The sequence below is a fragment of the Orcinus orca genome, chromosome 17 (assembly GCF_937001465.1).
Source record: "Orcinus orca chromosome 17, mOrcOrc1.1, whole genome shotgun sequence".
Classification (NCBI taxonomy): domain Eukaryota; kingdom Metazoa; phylum Chordata; class Mammalia; order Artiodactyla; family Delphinidae; genus Orcinus; species Orcinus orca.
In genome coordinates, this window is record NC_064575.1 from 68,694,548 (window position 1) to 68,715,173 (window position 20,626).

At 42.0% G+C, this 20,626-nt stretch overlaps 1 protein-coding gene across 1 annotated transcript; it reads right to left on the reverse strand.

The window, feature by feature from the left end:
• Positions 1-1,875: 1,875 nt before the first annotated feature.
• DSCC1 (DNA replication and sister chromatid cohesion 1) lies at positions 1,876-19,377 on the reverse strand. Its single transcript, XM_004265358.4, has 9 exons — positions 18,882-19,377; positions 16,250-16,418; positions 13,703-13,837; positions 11,437-11,527; positions 9,212-9,350; positions 8,702-8,754; positions 8,356-8,510; positions 5,821-5,969; positions 1,876-2,595 (listed from the first exon to the last, which is right to left on the reverse strand). The coding sequence occupies exons 1-9, from the start codon at positions 19,058-19,060 to the stop codon at positions 2,487-2,489; spliced, it is 1,179 nt and encodes a 392-aa protein (XP_004265406.1). The 5' UTR covers positions 19,061-19,377; the 3' UTR covers positions 1,876-2,486.
• Between the last annotated feature and the right edge of the window lie 1,249 nt (positions 19,378-20,626).

Sequence of the window (20,626 nt, forward strand, 5' to 3'; positions counted from 1 at the left end):
CGTCTATTCGTATACGGGCGGTGGGTGAGAACTGTTAAAATTTCGGAAAGCGGCCAGAGATATTTTGTGGGTGAGGCGAACACAGCGAGAAGGAAAAAAGGAAACACTAAATTTTAGAGGACTAAAGATCTAGCGCAAACATATTGAACAGTATGGGGAAAAGGTTTTCGAAGAGCCAGGGGCTGGCGACTAGGAACCCGGGAAATAGGAAACCAGGAGAGGTGTGCCTCTGGTCCGCTGTGTGAAAAAACAGCATAAACTCACTGGAGCTCAGTGATTTAGGCTGTAAAATACGTGATTAGACCTCAAGGAGTCTAAATCGAATTCCGGAGTCCTCACTAGGCACTGCTGCCTCAGTGTTTATTGAGAAAAACATAAAATTAGTGGATTATATAGATGCAGAATTTATTGAAAAACCGGACAAATATTATAAAGCCATCGTATTTGCATTTGATGCATGAGAATAAAAGTTGTAAATTCCAATAAGTTAAATCTTGGTTAATTGTGGATTATGCAGTTAAAAAAAAAATTAACTTCGGACCAGATTTAACCTTGGCCTACCCCTTCCAACTGTCTTGGTGACAAGTTCATTAGCTAAGTTAAAATTTGAACTTTGGTCTAAACGAAAACACAGTAGGAAAGTAAAGATGTAAAGGAACTTTATCAAGCATTCCAAAACCAGCCAGAGATTACTTGTAGTTTTCAAGTATTACCTGTGTCAGTATCCTTTATTATAGGATTATAAACTACTGTTAGCATTCTTCATTTAGGATTAGTATTGAAATGGGTCTTCTTGAATTATAAACTTTAACACCATTTGCCATGGAAGATGGGGGGGGATATTTAGGGAGATCGATGCAATTGATTTAAAGAGAGGTCACTGGATTAAGGAAAGAATGGGAGACAAAGAAGCAGAGAGGGAGTATGCAAACTTTCATCCCAGAGTGCGTATCTGAGGTGGGAAGTAGATGGGCCCCTGGGCTGGACACCTGGTGTCTGTCAAGTGAAGTAAAATTGAAGCTTTGTTTTCCCCCCTATACGCCAAGGATAAAGCTAGTGGCAGAAGCTGACCTCTGCTGATGTAAAGAGATGAGGTGACCAACTCCTGAGGTCAAGAAAATTTCCCTGACTGCACAGGCACAGGAAGGCTCCTTGGAGTTCAAAAAAGAGAGGGGTGCCACCCATGATACGTGTGGACACATCCCCACAAGCCTCTGCGGTGGAATCCACCTTAGCAAAAAGTTGGGCACGCATGTTAGGGAGTGTCCTAGGACAGGTTAGATGTGGGAAAAGAAACAATTGGCCAAAGATAAACAAAGACCCAGAAAAACTGTCTTATGTAAGTGATTTAAATCACCTCTTTCCTGCGCTCCTCAGTAGGGAGGACACCCACACCCTATCTCTCTGAGTGTGTATTTCTGCCTTGCTTCTGTCTTAAACAATCTGTTTCTGTGTGCTCTCCCACTTGCGCCATGTCTCTAATAATAAACTTTGTACCTGTTTTTACAGTTTTTGCCTTCTAGAAACATTCTTGCTTTCAAACCGGGCAAGAGCCAGGGGAACTTTGCTTCTCACCTCTAGCCCCTGGTGGACTAGTGGCTAGGATCCCTGGTTTTCATCCAGGTACCCAGGTTCAATTCCTGGGCAGGGAACTAAGATCTCTCTTTAGAACCGCTCACTGCTGTCTCTCTGAAATCATATCTACATCAGCCAGGTGAACAGGAGCAGCTGTCAAGCCAATTTCATCAATATAAACAACTAATTTAGATAAATGATATAGCATCATGTGACCTCCTATTTGGGTAGAAAGTCAAAAGTAGAGGGGAACTGACTTGAGAAATGACATTTAAGTGAATAAATAATTCTAGGAAACTATTTAGCTCTCTGAAAACTTTTAAATGTATTAATAATTAGAATGTCAAATCCTAATTAAAGAAACGCAATTTTAAATATAAAAAAAGCAAAACTGTTATTCTATAAATAAACCCACAAAGACTAAGAGACACTAAATATAGGAAATAACACTTTCTTTTGTCGTTGTTTTCACTGTGTACATAATACAAATATAACCTGAAAGATATAAAATACCCTATTACGTTTAAGGAAAAAAAGAGCAGTAGTTTTTAAATGCTTAAGATGAGGAGAAAAATGCCTCAAAAGGGCTTCCCTGGTGGCGCAGTGGTTGAGAGTCCGCCTGCCGATGCAGGGGACACGGGTTCGTGCCCTGGTCCGGGAGGATCCCACATGCCGCGGAGCGGCTGGGCCCGTGAGCCATGGCTGCTGAGCCTGCGCATCCAGAGCCTGTGCTCCACAACGGGAGAGGCCACAACAGTGAGAGGCCCACGTACTGCCAAAAAAAAAAAAAAAAAAAATGCCTCAAAGAATTAGGTTTTTAAAAGTCTGGAACACAAATACATAAAAAGTTTTCTTATAACCCGCAACTTTACAAAGCAACTTTAGTCGCAAAGACAAGACTGTTGTTCTTTTTAAGAAATGGGTCTTCTTGAGTTATAAACTTTAACACCGTTTTGAATCGAAGATCGAGAATATTTAGTGAGTAATGCACCAATGGTTTGCTTCTCTCCACACAAATCTCTGTGGGAACAGTAAAAAAATTAATCAACATCATAAATATTCTAGGGAACATAGCACAATTTTCACAGCACTAGCTATTTATATCTCTCTCCCCCAAATCCATCTTTCCAACAAACATAAGGGTGTGTATTTGTGGGAGAGATAGGGTAGGGAGAGATTACTAAGCCACAACTGAACAAGGTACATCACATGCATGTATGATCTCCAACCTGCACGGTAAGAGTAATGTATTATTTAACCCCACGTTAGATATAAGGAAACTGAGGTTCATGTGGTAAAGGAGGGAGCCAAGTTTTGCAGCCAGCTCTGTAGATCTCCAAAGTCTGGGTTTTTTCCATTATATCACACAGGCTTCCAAATCAGACATAAAAGCAATGTGATACAGTGGGGTCTAGACTCAGAGAACCTGGATACCCGGTTACCTGTGTGAGCTTATCTAGGTTATCTACCCTACTTGAATTTTAGCTTCCTCTTCTGTACCTCAAAGGAGAAGACTGACTGGAACATCATGAGGGAAGGGAAGATATGGGAGGACCTGAGCTGGAGAAGGGATCAAGGGAAGATCACACAGGGCCTTGAAGAACATGAGAGGGAGTTGTAATTTAATTGTACATATAATGGGAAGCCAGTGGAGGGTTTTATTTCATAGAAAAGCATAATGTGATCTAAGTTTTAAATAATGGAGGCAATGAGTTGATGATTATGGAAGCTAGGTAATAAGTACATGGAGTCCGGTTCCTTATATTTTACTGTTACTTTTGAATGTTTAAAATTTTCCAGAAGTTTAAAAGGGGGGAGAGGAGAAGGGAGCAAAAACTAAAATAGGGAGACCAATCAGAGGCAGGTATGAGATGATCCATCAGGATTTGCTCAAAGTTTGAAACAGGGGGCAAGAGAAGAAAAGACAAGGAAGATTTCTAGACATTTTGCTTGGGTAACTGGATTAATGGTAGTGCTGGTAGCTGAGATGAGGGTGATGGGGTTAGGACAGGGGGAATCAACAGTTCCATTATGAGCATGTTTGAAATTCCTATTAGATATCCAAGCAGAAATTTAGATTAGGTAACTAGATGTAAGAATCTGGAGCTCAGGAAAAAGGTCAAGTATGAAGATAAAATTAGGAAGTCACTGGGCTTACATGAGGGCACCAAAAGAAAAAATACAAAATGAAGAGAAGATAGCCAATAATAGAATGCTAGAGCACTCCGACATTTAAAGAATGGGAAAACAAGGAGACATCAGCAAGAGATGGAAAAGGAGCTGCCTTGTGGGAGAAGGGAGAAGGCTGGTGTGTTTCAAGTAGGAAGTGGTCCACTGCGTCAAATAGTGTTAAGAGGCCAAGTAAACAAGGACAATTGACCACTGAATGTAAAAAGGATAGATGCCATTGGGTTAAGGATCTGTCATTGGGTTAAGGAAAGAATGGGAGACAAAGAAGCAGAGAGTGAGTACACAAACTTTTAAAGGGAGCTTTCTTGTGAAGGAGAGCAGAGGACGTGGGGTACCGTAGACTGTTTTTTTTTTTTTAAGATGAACAGTATTACAGAATACTGTTCATAGTGATACATGTGTTGCTGGCCATAATCCAGTTGGTGGGAGACGTTGATAACATAACACGGGAAGGGACAACTAGAGGATCCTTTTAATAAGGCCAGAGAGGATGGATCTAGTGCAGAAGGAGGGTTGGCCTTAGGAGTAAGGACAGTTCATGCATCACACAGGATGGACGGCAGAGCAAGTGTGTGCCCGCACAGGAGGCTGGCAGACTAGGCCATGGGAAAGGAGGTAGTTGTCTTGTCTTGTCTGCTTCTGTTTTCTCAAGAAATATGGTCGTGGGCTTCCCTGGTGGTAGAGTGGTTAAGAATCTGCCTGCCAATGCAGGGGACACAGGTTCGAGCTCTGGTCTAGGAAGATCCCACATGCCGCAGAGCAACAAAGCCATGTGCCACAACTACTGAGCCTGCGTTCTAGGGCGCGAGCCACAACTACGGAGACCATGCGCCACAACTACTAAAGCCCGCGTGCCTATAGCCGTGCTCTGCAACTACAACAAGGGAAGACACCGCAATGAGAAGCCCGCACACTGCAATGAAGAGGAGACCCCGATCGCCTCAACTAGAGAAAGCCCATGCACGGCAATGAAGACCCAATGCAGCCAAAAAAGAAAATACGGTCATAAGCTGAGGATGAAGAGGAAACGGGGTATTGCTGCTATGAAAAGAGAAAAAAGGATGTAAAGTAAGTTCCAATGGTTGAAAAGTTTCATGAGGAAATGATGCCTTGCCAGGGGCCCTGCTAATTACCACTTAAGTTTTTAAGTGAGACTAGCAAGCCACACTGTGTCATTTCTCTCCAGGAAATTTCAGCTGCCCTGGTGCAGGTACAGAGTAAACAGAAAGTTAGGTTTAATCTTTGCAGAATGAGGTATGACAAGACACAGAGATAGGGTGCAAGGAGTAGAGTGGGTACAGTAAGAGTTAGAAAGACTGACCCTGGAAAGCAAGCCGGGGAAAGAGAAGAGAGAGGCCCTGAGAGGTGGGAGATGCAGTGAGGAAGTGGTAGTGTTTATTAGTGGCTTTGAGATTGGTTCTACAAGCAGTGGCTTCAGGGCTAACTTGTTCTTCCACAGTCTGGCTTCTACCAGAATGTTAAAGTAAGGGAGTGGGAAAGAAAGAAGGTGGCCATCAGAGAGGGGTGCTTGCCTTAGAGTCATAGGAGGGTATATAGTTGACTGTCCCTCTATGAGCTGCAGTTTGAAAGGAGAAGAGCAACGAAGTGATTCTAGAAGTAGTAAGGAAGAGAGATGACACATACCCCACCTCCCAGATCAGCAGTTGTGAAGAATGATAGAGAAGACAGCCACCACTGGAGAAAGTTTGGAAGGAAGCAGTGTCTTCCAGGAATACTCAAAAAAAAAAAAAAAAAAATTCTGATAATCTAAAACCCTATGCCACTCATCATAAGAAGAACAGTCAAAATCCATTTGTGGGCTTCCCTGGTGGCGCAGTGGTTGACAGTCTGCCTGCCGATGCAGGGGACACAGGTTCGTGCCCTGGTCCAGGAAGATCCCACATGCCACGGAGCGGCTGGGCCTGTGAGCCATGGCCGCTGAGCCTGCGCGTCCGAAGTCTGTGCTCTGCAGCGGGAAGGGCCACATCGGCGAGAGGCCCGCGTACCGTTTAAAAAAAAAAAAAAAAAAAAATCAATTTTTAAGAAATTACTTACTCAATATATGGAGCAATATCTTCTTCTGTCCACTTCTCCCTCAGAGAGAAGAGACTATTAAAACGTTCCTGATTATCCTCAGGCAAATCATCTACTTTCAGCAAAAATATGATTTCTGGTCTTGAGTGTCTGTCCACCAAGGCTAAACCCTATAAGAAATGAGAAAAAGGACAGTTCAAGTAATGGGCTGATGTTTAAAAATGACTCATTTACCTTACGTTTAGCTTAGCCCAAGGTATTTAAAACATCATCCACATGAAACTTACACAAACTACCCAGAAACTTACAATAGCCTTTTTCATAAAAGAGCTCCTCTAAGCAGTGACTTACTTGTAATCTGGCTTTTACTACCACCAATTTCTGGAGATGGCTCTCATTCTAAAGGTCACTGATGACCTGTCGTTGCCAAATCCAGTGGGCCCTTTTCTTGGATTCATCTCTCTAGACCCGTTTATTTTGTTAGTGTTGATCACTCCTCCCTCTAAGCCTTTAAGCCTGCATCACGATCTCATTATTTTTCTCCTAACTTGATGTTGTAGTTCCCTGGCCCCCTACTCCATCCCACTACTTGTTTCACCGTCACTGTCCTAGGTAACCTCTCTAAACCCGTGACTTCAACCACCACTTACTTACAAATATTACAGTCATCAGCAAGTATCTTCAACTCAAATCCCTCTTCCAAGCACCAGACCTCTATATCCAAACCTATATATGCACTCATTGTGTTTGTCATCCAAACCTGTTCTCATCCTGCTAATCCTAGGAAACCAAGGCATCATCCTAGATTCCATTATTCAAACCCCACATGTAAGTGGTCACTAAATCATATAGATTTTAAGGCCTTAACATTTCTCTATCCTTTCCCCATCACCTATTTCTTTGGCCAATACTCTCTTAGTTAGGAGTAAAGTGTTGGAAACCTAAATTTTTCATCATCTAGCCAACCTTCCATCAATCCATCCTCATTACTCTCACAGTGTTCTTTCCAAAAGGCAAAACTCATCAGGTAGCATTTCTAACTGATGCCACTCAATGGCCCCAAAGAGCTTTCTAGATAGAGTTGAAATTCCTTAGCACAGTCCACAGTGTCCTTCACCAACTCACCAGCACCTTTCTCTCCAGTCATGCATCCCTACTGTGTGTCCCAATTTTTATCCCTCCATGCTCTCCTGGAACCTTGTCTCTGCCCTTCCGTCTAGAGTAACACATGATCCTTTCATACTCGGCAGCTAGAACATTTATTCCTTCAGAAAATCATCCCTGATTGACCAGTCAGATGGATAAGCCCCTTCATGTGCTCCCATAACACCTTGTGCATGCTTTTCCCATGGCACAGATCACTCTACATTGTCAGAAGAGATATATACGTGTAACGTGCACCGCCACTGCCGGACCCCAGGCTGAGGACCTAGATGGCACCTTGTGTGACGTTTTCTGCTCAGCATCTAGCAAGGTGTTTAGACGTAAAAGGAACTCTGTAAATATTGAGCAAATACTTTCACTTATTTAATAAATTCTCATTGAGCATATACTACATGCCAGGCAGTATGCTATATATTGGCAAGCAACAGTGAAAAAAATTCTGTTAAAGTGGAGAGCAGGGAACCACATAGTGAAACATTTTTCTGAAGCTAAGTGAGAGTACCATGAAGGAGAAATCTGGGCTGCCATGGAGAGTAAAACAGGAAGTATTTTTTTTAGAGTAAAGGAAGGCCTCCTTGATGAAGTGACTCAAAGATGTGTAGGAGGTGGCCAGGTGAAACTGGGGAGAAGTTTATTCTAGAACAAAAAGCTTTGTGTAAAAGTCCTAAGGTAGGAAAGAGCTTGATGATCTTAAAAATCTGAAAGAAGGCTGGTATGCAGCAGACAGGAGAGAAAGTACCAAGAGATGAAGCTTACAGGGGATGGTATGAAGAGCCTTGTAGACCAAGATTTTACATATTTTATTGTAAAATATTATTTTATATTATAATACTCTGGATTTTATATCTTAAATGCAATGGGAAATCATTAAAGTGATTTAAGCAAGAAGTTCATCTAATCTGATGGACATTTTTGAAAGATCGTTTTAGTAGCACCGCAGAGAATGGATTGGAGGTGGGCAGTTAAAAGTACAGAAGGCCCACTTCGGGATGCTATTGTGAGCCAAACATGACAGTTTCAGCTAAGACAATGCTGATGGAAATGGAGAGAAAAGGAACAAAATGAGATACACCAGGTGGGAACCAGGATAAACTGTAAATGGGCCTGAGTGATCTCACTGAGTTGACAAATGTTCTAAAACTAGACTGTGGTGGCTGGTAACTCATTAAATTTACTACAAAATCACCCTTTTCAAAAGGGTGAACTGTGATATGTAAATTACACTTCAATAAAGTGGGATTTGGGGGTTTTTTTTAAGGATTTTTGTGATGTAGAATGCACTCCTAATGGGGGACTAGGAAAATAAACAGGCTCCAAATTCAGTTCCAATACAGGCTTCATTTCACCTAGTAACCTGCTGAGTTATGGAGGTAATCACCATCGCTACCTTACCTTAAGCTGATCGAGCCTAGTTATCACTCCTTCAGGAACACTCTGTTGCCACACTTCTTGAAACTCAGCGAGATTGAATTTCACTGCATTCTGAAGTAGCATTTCTGCTGTAGCTCTGCAGATTTTATCTGCACTCAATTCAAAATAAACTTCACCTAAGGAAAACGTATCAAAGAGAGTTTCATATGGTCCTCTGACAATTAATTATACTACTCATTTTTATACACAACTCATTTCCCATCACCCTATGGAGTTCTTATTTTTAACAGGAAGACACTTGAAAAAGGCATACCAATTTTAACACATAAGAGTTAAAATACCCATTAAAATACTTTCCCAATCTTACCTTCCTCTGTATATCTCTTTCCATAACATTTAAGACAGTGTCCGATCATTTCCCTGAAAAATTTTAAACACTTATTTGAAAAGTTTTTCACATATTTATACATTATCTTTTAAACACCATTGCTAACTAGAAACTAAGATATAAATTTGAAATAACTAAAGGATTTTGGTTGCCAAGTATAAAACTTTACATTAGAAACTAACTAAAATACACTGGACAGTTACTATATACCAGGTCCCATGCTAAATATTTTTACACAAATTATATGAGCATACCTTTATTATAAAATAGCTTAAATTATTCCTTTATATTTTTTATGGCAGAGAAAAAAAAGATACACATTTATTCACCCCAATGACCAAAATTCCCAAGTCCTTCTTGGTTGTATATTCTTTAGATTTCTATAAGATATCAAAATATAAATAGTCTATGCCCTGGGTTTAGTACTACCCTGAAAATAATTTTCTTCCCCTTAAGGAAATCTGGAAGGACAATGAATAACATACTTACTCTGTCTCTAATGGTCCAAGTTCCTGAAGGCATGTATTCAAGGGAACTTTACTAAAAGACCAAGATTCAGAATCCACAAGCTGAGTTATGTGATTCAGAAGTTTCATCTCATAATCAAATTCAAGAATCCTCCAATAACCTACAAATTCCAAAAGTTATATTTACCAAAGGACATTTTAAACAAATGAATTGGCTGATAGACCAATAAAGCAGCAGTAAACTCTTGCCCACTGCAAAAAAGAGACATGAAAAGCCTTAGCTTTCTTTATAAACAATGCTTCTGTTTATGCTTGTCTCCTGATCATTACAAATTGTGTCTTATGGGAGATCAGATGGTTCTTAAAGAGTACTTTTCATATGACTAACATTTTAATTTTTTTTTCAAGTGCTTTAATACTCAATTATCTCACAATAATCTTGTCGTTCTAAGTGGAAATGTGGAAACCTGTAGCTGGTACAGTCATTTCACTAGAACGTCATACAAATGAGGTGAAGGTCATAGGTTGGATATCCCACACAGTGATCTCTGCTATGGGGCACTGCCATGGTTACAACCCTCATCTCAGCGATCTTGGAGAGGTGTTCTCATGCTCATAAAGAAGTCCAGCTCATTTAAGAGATAACAGACTTGGAAGTACAATGTGGACCAGTGGCAAAATAAAAGCTGAGCCTCAAGACACATTTCCGTATTCCTGTGAAAGACTATGAAATGCCATCTTATAACCAAAGGCACTACCACCACCCCTGGAGAAACAAATCACATACACATCCACCAATTCAATACACTCACACCAAGGGAGAATGTTCCTATTCTTACTCTGAAAAAATAAAGGCAATGTTAAAAAATGGAATGCGTGATGTAAAACTGAAAAAGAAAACTAGGAAAAAATAATCTTTGCATCCCCCCACACACATACCCCCCAAAATGTTATCCATTCCCATGCAATCAGTGAATAATACAGAGGGCTGCATTAAGCCCATTGGTTCTTCTTTTTTTTTTTTAACCTTAACATTCATGGTACCCCCTATACCATAGTAATTAGCAGCAGGCATCCACAATTAGAAACTTTATGCCCGATGATTAGGACCAAATGTGTCTCAAGGAACCACAACAAAGAGCTAAGTGTTTCCAGTTAGTTATAAAGTCATCTGCAGCTGCTTCACTCAGCAAAATTCACCACATTTGAGAGTTACAGTCTCACAAAAGCTAATCTTGCTTAAAAGATTTAGGAGTGCATCCACCAAACCATGCCAATTTCCTCCTTTCCAACACATGGGTGCAGAATTAAGCTGCTTCTCTGGGCAAGCTTAAGAGGGCTGAAAAAGGGCTTCCCTGGTGGCGCAGTGGTTGAGAGTCCGCCTGCCGATGCAGGGGACACGGGTTCGTGCCCCGGTCCGGGAAGATCCCACGTGCCGCGGAGCAGCTGGGCCCGTGAGCCATGGCCGCTGGGCCTGTGCATCCGGAGCCTGTGCTCCGCAACCGGAGAGGCCACAACAGTGAGAGGCCCCCGTACCACAAAAAAAAAAAAAAAAAAGAGGGCTGATAAATGCACACAAACATCTACTCAAGTATTACTGCAGGCCCAGATGCCAGAAAAAAAAAATAGCTCCTACTCTACCACTCCAGACCAGGAGATAATCAAAATACAAGATAATACTGGGCTTCTCCGTCAACCCCTGAGACCAACACGTACCACTACAACTTTTATACAGGTTTCTTACATAAACTGCTTAACACATTTAAAAGTATGTTGAGTTATCACAAGAAGAAACACATCTTCCAAGCAATTTGGAAATACAGTGAGTTAATTCTGAACCAGGAGTTCAAGTACCTGGGTTTTATGCCTTATCCTGTCACTAACTCAACATGGAACCCTGGACAGGTCCGTTTCCCTTCCTAGGCCTTAGTTTCCTCACCTATTGAAAACAATGAAGGGATTAGACTACCTGATATCTAAGACCTTTCCTGATCTAATATGGTTCTTCTATTACCACTCAGTCCAAAGAAAAAGGCCTGTAAGGAGTAGAAAAAGTCACTGGTCAGAGACTGTAAAGGTGATCACACGTAGTCTCTACCCCACACCCCAAAATACAAATATCATCTCTGAGCCCAAAAGAAGGTTAAATAAATAGCATGGAACAGCAATAAACAGGTGAAGATGTCCAAAAATGTCTCTCATATCATGCCCAATTCCATCATTATTAATAATAGTAAGTCATGCTACCTCCAATCTCACAGGCATTTAGAACTTGTAACTGGGCCATTATTTCTTCCTCACTTGCCTGAATTTGATCAAGCAAATCTTCAGTTGTATACTGAAACAAGAAAACAGGAAAAAAAAAAAAGCAAGCACATTTTAAGGCCAAAGAATTTTTTTAGACTTATTGAATAAATACATAGAAGAGATTAAGGCAAGGTACCCTAGTTTAGTTTCTTTTGTTAATCTGTAATGATTACTACAACAGAGGATAACTCTTTGTGATGTTGGATGTGGCAATGGGTTTAGATATGACGCCAAAAACACAAGCAACAAAAGAAAAGACAGATAATGTGGACTTCATCAAAATGAAAACTTGTGTATTTCAAAACATCATCAACACAAAAGGACAAATACTGTATGATTCCACTTACATGGGAGATTTGGCATAGACAAATTCACAGAGACATGAAGTGGAATAGTGGTTGCCGGAGGGTGAGAGGCAGGGGAAACTGGGGAGTTAGTGTTTAATAGGTACAGAGTTTCAGGTTGGGAAGATGAAAATTTTCTGTAGATGGATACTGGTGATGGTTGCAGAGCAAAGTGAGTGTATGTAATGCCACAGAGCTGTACAGGTCAAAATGGTTAAAGTGGTAAATTTTATGTTCTGTTTATTTACCTCAATTTTAAAAAATCAACAAAAGACGACTCATAAAATAGGAGAAAATATTTGCATATCATGTATCTGTCAAGGAGCTTGTATTTAGATTATATAAAGAACTCTCCTACAATTTAGTAATAAATAGATAAATAACCCAATTAAAAATTGGGCAAAGGGGTTTCTGTATAGGCATTCTCCAAAGATACAGAAATAGTCAACAAGCACATGAAAAGATGCTCGACATCATTAGTCATTAGGGAAATGCACATCAAAACCACAGTGATACCACTTCAAACCCATTAGGATGGATACAGAAAAGACAGAAACAATTGTTGTCTAGGATGTGGAGAAACTGGAACCCTCACACAATGGAAATGTCAAATAGTGCAGCCACTTTGGAAAACAGTCCGGGAGTTTCACTCTTAGGGTGTGTGTGTGTGTGTGTGTGTGTGTGTGTGTGTGTGTGTGTGTGTGTGTGTGTGTGTGTGTGTGTGTGTGTGTGTACACATATATATATATATCTCTCCAAGAAAAATGAAAACATAGGTTCCCTAGAAACTTGTACATGAACGTTCACAACAGTGTTATCCATAATTATCAAATAATCAATAATATTCAAAAAGTAGAAACTACCCAAATGTCCATCAACTGATGAATGGATGAATAAACTATGGTATATCCATAAGATGGGGTACTATTCAGCAGTAAAAAGGAATGAACTACTGATGCATGCTACAACATGAACAAACCTTGAAAACAGCATGCTAAGTCAAAGAAGCCTGTTGGAAAAGGCCACTTATTGATTCTATTCATATGAAAGGTCCAGAAGAGGCAAATCAATAGAGGCAGAAAGTAGATTAGTGGCTGCCTAGGGTTGAAGTGGGAGAGAGAAGGAGGGAAAGGTAGGATTAGAAATTAACAGCTAAGAGGTACAGGGTTTCTTTTGTGGGTGGTGAAAATATTCTAAACGTCATTGTTGTGATGATTGCACAACTCTGTTAATGTACTAAAAACTGTTGAATTATATAGTTTAAAATGAGTAGATTGCTTGGTATATGAATTATATCTCAATAAAGCTGTTACAAAGAAAAAAATTCAATCAGTCAAACTTCTAATACAAATATGGTCTTCAGAATACCAGGAGAGTTCTATAACTTTGAATTACATTTAAAACTTAAATTTTTTTAAACCTGGTTTATAAATATTTTTCCATACTTCCAGGAATTAGTCCATTCTGAATTTCCATTTTCATAATGTCTTTTCTCAAGAGTCCCTAATTATAACTTTTAATTAAATAAATTATCTTAACCTCTAAAAAACTATTATTTCTTAGTTAGGAACATGAGAAGCTTTCAGCTACATAAATATCACCATGATATCTAGGACTTGCTTTAAAATACTCCAGAAAAAGACAAAAAACAAAAAAGGTGGAAGGCAGCAGGTGGACAGAATAAATGAGATTGACAAAATACTGACAGATGTTCAAGAGAGTGATGAATATATGGAGATCTTTCTGTTTTGGGGTATGTTTGAAATTTTCATAATATGAACTTTAAAAAAAAGTCAGCATTAAGTGTCTCTATAGCTCTATTTTTTAAATTCCAAATTAAAAAATGAAAATACTAGTCTTACTTTTGAGTGATTTGAATCCTTTTCTTTTTGACTGTCAGGTCCTTCATAGGTATTTTCCATTAAAAGTTTCTTTAGCTTCTTTAATTTAGGTCTACATCTTCTTAATTCCCAGTAATTATTAGAAAAACCAAAGATCTAGAAATTACAAATACATCATAATCATTTAGGGGCCATTCTAAAAGAAATCTTCATATAAAATTTCAACCAACCCATCTGCCCTCCACAAGAAGCAAGAAAAGGGAGCCAAAGTGTTCTTTCTGTTGAGAAGGCCCCCGTCCAGCCATCTCAAGCAGATGGATGGGTATCTTCAGGTAACATCTTTTCAATCCCCAGTTAAGAAGAGACTGCCAACATAGTGAGAATGGATAATTAAGTTCCATATCTCAAGTATACGCTGGAAACTAGAGTATGCCCAGAAAAGAATGACCAGGATGCTGAGAATTCTGCAAACCAGGTAGAAACACAGAAGAAGAACATCTTTAGGCTGACAAACAGAAAATAAAGAAAAAGCATTATCACTCTCTTCAAACAATTAATATATGATAAAGGGAAGGGGGGGGAACCCTTGTTCTGTGTTGCTCATTATGTTAAGGAAGAAAGACTCCTATTCAATACAAGAACTTCCCACTAGTTAGAATTGCAACTAATTCCTTATGGGCTTGGGAAACAGTGAGAGGCTTATCACTTAAAGAAATCCAGGTGACAGTGGCTAAATGATGGATAAATATTTCTTATCTCTCTCTGTATCTCCAGGATTTGCCCAATGTCTAGCACTTAGTAGATGCCCAATAACTGTTTCACATGAAAGAAGGGAAAAAGGCAGAAATGGATTGTCTCCTTCCAGCTCTAACATGCAAGGTCAGGGAATGCATCTACTCTAAAACTAGCAGAAGCCTTGATTGACAACACAAGGCCCAGAGCCTAGTGGAGATGCTGCTGGATCTAAGAAAAGTTTAAGGACCAAAACACAAAGATTGATTTCATCCACAGTTCACAAATGGGCAGCCTGCTGGCTGTATCCAACGCACAGATGTTGGCGTGTACCTTTGTGTTGGGGAAAAAGGGAGGTTTAGTATAGAGTTTTCATTAGTTGCCAACATTGAAAAATAAGATGTTGCCCCCCAAAATCTAAATTTTAAGCTTCACTTGGACAAAGGGAATCAGAAGATCTGGCAATGCTGGGCCTGCTTTCCCACAAGGCCAAGAAGTGCCCCTGCACTTACTTGGGGCTTGTGTGCTGCAATCTGCCATAGAGCCCCCATTCCCTATTACTCCTGAGACTGGGTATCCACTCCCATTTATCAACACCAGTCTGCTTTGCTCACGTGCATTCCTTACCCAGCCTTTTTAGGCATCTAAAGTGTAACCACAGGTTTAAAAACTCTGGTTAGTAGAGCTTTGTTAAGTTTTACTCAGTCTCAGAACACAGAATTCCCATAAGAGCTCAAAGATACTCACAGGTGTAGTTATACCCTCCCAAAACACCTACAAAACCCTACAAAAAACAAAATACAATATTTACTGGCAGCTCTTCTGTTCTGGCAACATATATGAATCACTGAAATGTCCTAGTATTTTCCCTTATTTCTATTGCAATTCTGTTTTTAGGAAGTAGCTGGCCTAAAGTTTAATAGATTTAAGGGCTGTGCTTTGATTGTATATATGTAACAATTTAGCCAGGATGGAAACTTTGGTTTGGTATCTGCCAACAGATACCAAACTGTTGCCAACTGCCAACAGCAGTCTCCAAAATAATTAAAAATTTGTTATACATGGCTATGAATAGTAATGAACTAAACTAATTTCAAAGGTGCAAAACACACTTCCCTCAGAAACAAATTTCTTCATTTCTCTACCTCATCTAATGCACTAGTTATGGTTTGAGGGAGTCCTTTCAAAACCTATCCATGGTAAAACTTTTTTTTTTTTTTTTTTTTTTTTTTTTTTCTGTACGCAGGCCTCTCACTGCTGTGGCCTCTCCCGCTGCGGAGCACAGGCTCCGGACGCGCAGGCTCAGCGGCCATGGCTCACGGGCCCAGCCGCTCCATGGCATGTGGGATCCTCCCGGACCAGGGCACGAACCCGTGTCCCCTGCATTGGCAGGCGGACTCTCAACCACTGCGCCACCAGGGAAGCCCCATGGTAAAACTTTTTAAATGAATCACCTAATAGCAGATTTTCTATATTACAGAAAATGGTCAGCTTATCTGGGACTTAAAAATCAGATTGGGATAAGAAACACAACTTTACGTGACTCTGAACAAACAAAAATAATGCTGAGAAATTTCAAATTTCATTAGGGAACTTTTCAGATTCTCTATGATTGTACATTTCACACCTCAAGTTTGTTTGTTTGTTTGTTTTGGCCATGCTGTGCGGCATGCAGGATCTTAGTTCCCCCGACCAGGAATCCAACCCTTGCCTCCTGTATTGGGAGCACAGAATTTTAACCACTGGTCCACCAGGGAAGTCCCACACCTCGAGTTTTTAATTAAACGCAAGATTGGCACATGTGTTGTCATTCTCACATAAATCAGGAGACAGTACCTCAGTGTGAATAATGTTACAGTGTGTCTCTTCCATCTTCATCTGGTCTGGAGTTTTACAACCAGGAATAAAAAGCAACATATTGGAAGTGTCTGCTGTTTTCAAGTCATATGTTTTGTCTTTACTGCACAGAACGGCCTTCTCATCCTTATCACCACGAATCACAAGACTGCAGGAAAGTGGGAAAAGAAAATACTTGGTTTACTGAGACACCAATGGACATCTTCATTATAAACAGTTCCAAAATCGCCTAGACTTCTAGAATTTAAAGCTAAGTCTTAAGGCTGTGTCTGGCCCCTGCTCTCACAGCCCTCCCATGAGCTCCACAGAGCAAGGCCTGGGCCAATTGAGATCCAGAGGGGCAGCCGGTGCCCTCACTAAGGAAAAATAATTCCACACGGGCAAAAAAGATCCAAGGAGGCCAAGAGGCCAAATGTTACCACGTGGCATCTTTGTGCAAACTGCTGGGAAAAGCTTCCAAAAGCTTCAGTCAAGATTTCACAACTTTCTAAAATTACTGAAGCAATGCTTCTCAAACTTATGTGTAGGCACATTAGGGAACCCTGTTAAAAAGCAGATCAGGATGCAGTATGCCTGGGATGGGACCTAGGACTCTGCATTACTAATAAGCTCCCAGATGATGGCCATGCTGCTGGTCCTGGTACCCACCCAAGAGTTGTCCTTGTTTTGGCCTGAGTATCCCCTAACAATCAAAGGAGCACAACCTGGCCTAATCGTCACCTATGCTGCAAAGAAATCGGGACCCTGAGAAAAGAAAGCTGCAATGCTGAATGAAAAATATGAAAATGGTATGTTTACAAACTAGACTAAATGATGTCTCTGACAAAGGGTCAGAGGTGGAAAAAAGCAAGAAGAAGGAAGAGGGGAAGGACAAAAGTGAGGAAGGTGGAAGAAGAAAAATGATAAAGATAATCGAGATGACAAAAAAGGAGCTATTCTAGTAGTTTTCCTTGTCTATAAAGTATTTAAACCTCCTGTACACAATTCATTTCTTTTAAATAAATAATAAAGAAACCTGAAATAGAAGACTGAAAATATTTTTTTAAAACCAATCCTTTGGGGCTTCCCTGGTGGTGCAATGATTGAGAGTCCGCCTGCCAATGCAGGGGACACGGGTTCGTGCCCCGGTCCGGGAAGATCCCACATGCCACGGAGCGGCTGGGCCCGTGAGCCATGGCCGCTGGGCCTGCGCGTCCGGAGCCTGTGCTCCGCAACGGGAGAGGCCACAACAGTGAGAGGCCCACGTACCGCAAAAAACAAAAAAAACAAAAAAAACTAATCCTTAAGTGAAAATAAAAGGTTTTTTAAAGCTTCTTGGTGCTAACAACATTTAATAGTCCCAAGTACCTACTCTTAACATTTATTTCCACGTGGCACTATCCCTGCTTTCAAATATTTCGTTTAAAACAACTACCCCTTCCCTCTCCAAAAAAAAAAAAAAATTAAAACACGCATTTTCGTTCTGGTTTTTGTCCGCTAGATTAACTATAACTGGACAAAGAAGGTCCTCGCACCTTAAGTCTTTTCTCAAATTCCTGCCAACTCAGCTGGGATGAAAAAGGAGTGACGTTCTCCTTTAGTTCCCTTAAAGATACGTTATTGCTAGCATCTGAAGACTGGCCAGTTAACTATTAACACGGCTAGATGAGTAAAGTAGGCAAAGTGAAAGCCTGAAGGATTCAATTAAAAAAGCATAAAAGAGAACAAACGATACCTAATAAAATACAGGTGTGGGAGGAACAACAAAGCAGAACAGAATTAAACCAGAGCCCCTAACTCCTCATTTCCAGGGACTGCACAAAGTTGAGAGAACGGACTTCTGTTTTTGCTTTGTTTTGTTTTGTTTTTGCGGTACGCGGGCCTCTCACTGCCGTGGCCTCCCCCGTTTCAGAGCACAGGCTCCGGACGCGCAGACCCAGCGGCCATGGCTCACGGGCCCAGCCGCTCCGCGGCATATGGCATCCTCCCGGACCGGGGCACGAACCCGTGTCCCCTGCATCGGCAGGCAGACCCTCAACCACTGCGCCACCAGGGAAGCCCTCCTCTGTTTTTCAACCCATGGTCTTGCAGCAAATGCGTAGCTGACCTAGAATTAGAAAACAGCTTCCGATCCCCACTGAGTGACCCCAAGCAAGTCTGTTTTTTGAGGGCCTTCCACAATTACCAAGTCTGTAAAAACAGCTTTACACTTATTCCCCCCCAGTCCTATCTACTGAGTAAAATACATATAAGTAGCAGGCAAGAGGAACTCCATAAATACTGGATATTACCAATGGACTTTAAGATAGAATGGCAAAGCGTTCTGTGTAGTGCCTGGCCTCACTGTTAACATCTCCAAAACTTCCCCGAGACTCTATTTCCGGACTTGTTTTCGCTGACAGAGGCCTCCAAGACCAGCCGTACTAGTCCAGCTAACTGGACGGATTAACAGTGGCGCGGACTCCTCGGGAAAAGGCAGCCAGCTGGGGATCAGGTCACCGGCCTGCTGCGAGGGACCTGGTCAAATCAATGCACCTCTCTGGCCCAGTTTCCCCATCCTGTGTTTCCCCGCAGGAAAATCAGAAGGTGGATAGCACGAGGCTGGAGGCGGCAGGTCCCGGCCCCGGCTCACCTGTGTCCTGCCTCAAGCTGCTGGCACAGCGCGGGCTCCAACTCGAGCAGGCAGAAGTCGCCGGCGGCTGCGCTGGCCCCGGGGCCGAAGGCCAGGCAGTGCACGGTGGGCAGCAGCTCGGCCGCGTTCAGCTTGGCGATCTGCAGGGTCGCGTCCACCTCGTCGCGGGTCCTCCTCATCGCTGCGCGGGGTCGGGGGGGGTTCCGCAGTGCGCGAGGGGCCGCAGGTTTAAGACAGGAGAACAAAGCTCCCCGGGAGGCCGCGACCCGGCGAAACAAGAAATAGAACAGTGTCTGTTTTAAAAGCGCGCCTAGGCGGCTGGGGGCGTGTTTCCGGGGCGGAGCGTGCCGCGGGGGCGTCCCCGAGAGAGTCCGAAAGCTTCCCGGACTCGTGCTCCGCCGAGGACTGCCGGGTCACCCCAGGCCGAGCAGCGGCTGCTGGAAGGAAACCCGGCCTCCGCGGGGAGCTCTCGGCGGAAGCTGGCGGGAGCTGAGCTGCGACCCCGCGGGGCGCCACGTGGAACCTTCCTCCACCGCTTCCGCTGCCCTCCTCCCCGACCTGTTTCCTGACAATACCCCCATTTCCTCTCCATCAAAATAGTCGCGTCTTCCGCCAGTGGCAGGTCTTGCAATAAGCACTTTGCATGCATAATTTCATGAATCCTTCACCACAGCCCTGTGAAGTGGACCCTTTTAAATACCGTTCTGCAAATGAGGAAGCAAACTCCTTACCCCAGGTGGCACAGCCAGGAGGTAGTAAAGTCTGATTCCAGTCTCGTCTATTACGGCTCGAAAAATACCGCACCGAGTTTGTGCAAACACCTTGGACCGGGAGTGAGGTCCTGGTAGAATTGCACAGGACATCTCACTTCTTTGGGTCTGGGGACCACTCATTATATCTGGGAATCTATGGCTCGGACTAGATCCATCCATTCGTTGAGTACCTAGTCTGGGCTGGGTGGCAGGTGAGGGGCTGAGACCCCGTGTCAAGAGGAAAGCACCTTCCTGAGGTAGGCAAGGCCCTGCAGAGTCCTGGGGAGACAAACTCACCACTACAGGATGTGTAAAGTGCTCCCTCGGCTTTCTCTAAGGTGTCTTCTAATACATCAAGGTAAGATCTTCTACCAAACCTAGATCTTAGGCTGTGACGAATGTAGCATTTTTCCCCGAGCAGATCTACACAGGCTCGCATACACGGTATGCAAATTTAGATCTAATATAAATATTTGACTGCTTCTCTTTTTTTTTAATTTATTGAACATTTTTGGTTTTGTTGCTTCTTATTTTTTCACTGTCCCTCATTAAACTGATTTTGTTTGTTTGATTTTTTTTCCCTCTGGCGATTTGGAAGGTCTATATCCCGCCTCATCTACTACTGCTTCCCTCTTCCTCTTCAAGGCTTCCTCCTAACATCAGGCACACAGGCTTACAATAAGATCTTTCGGTGCCTCCCACCATTTGGGCCTCTGTTTGTCTGGCATGTTCTTCTCTTGCTGAGCACGTGTCTTTTATTTATTTTACTTTTTTTCCATGTGGCTCGTGGGATGTTAGTTCCCTGACCAAGGACTGAACCCGGGCCCTCACAGTGAAAGCACAGAGTCCTTGCTGAGCACTGTCTGACAGAACTTCCTGAGATGTTGGAAATATTCTATATCTGCACAGTCCAATTTGGTAGCTACTAACCACAGGTGGCTTTTGACTGCTTGGAATGTGGATAATGTGAATGAGGAACTGCATTTTCTTTTA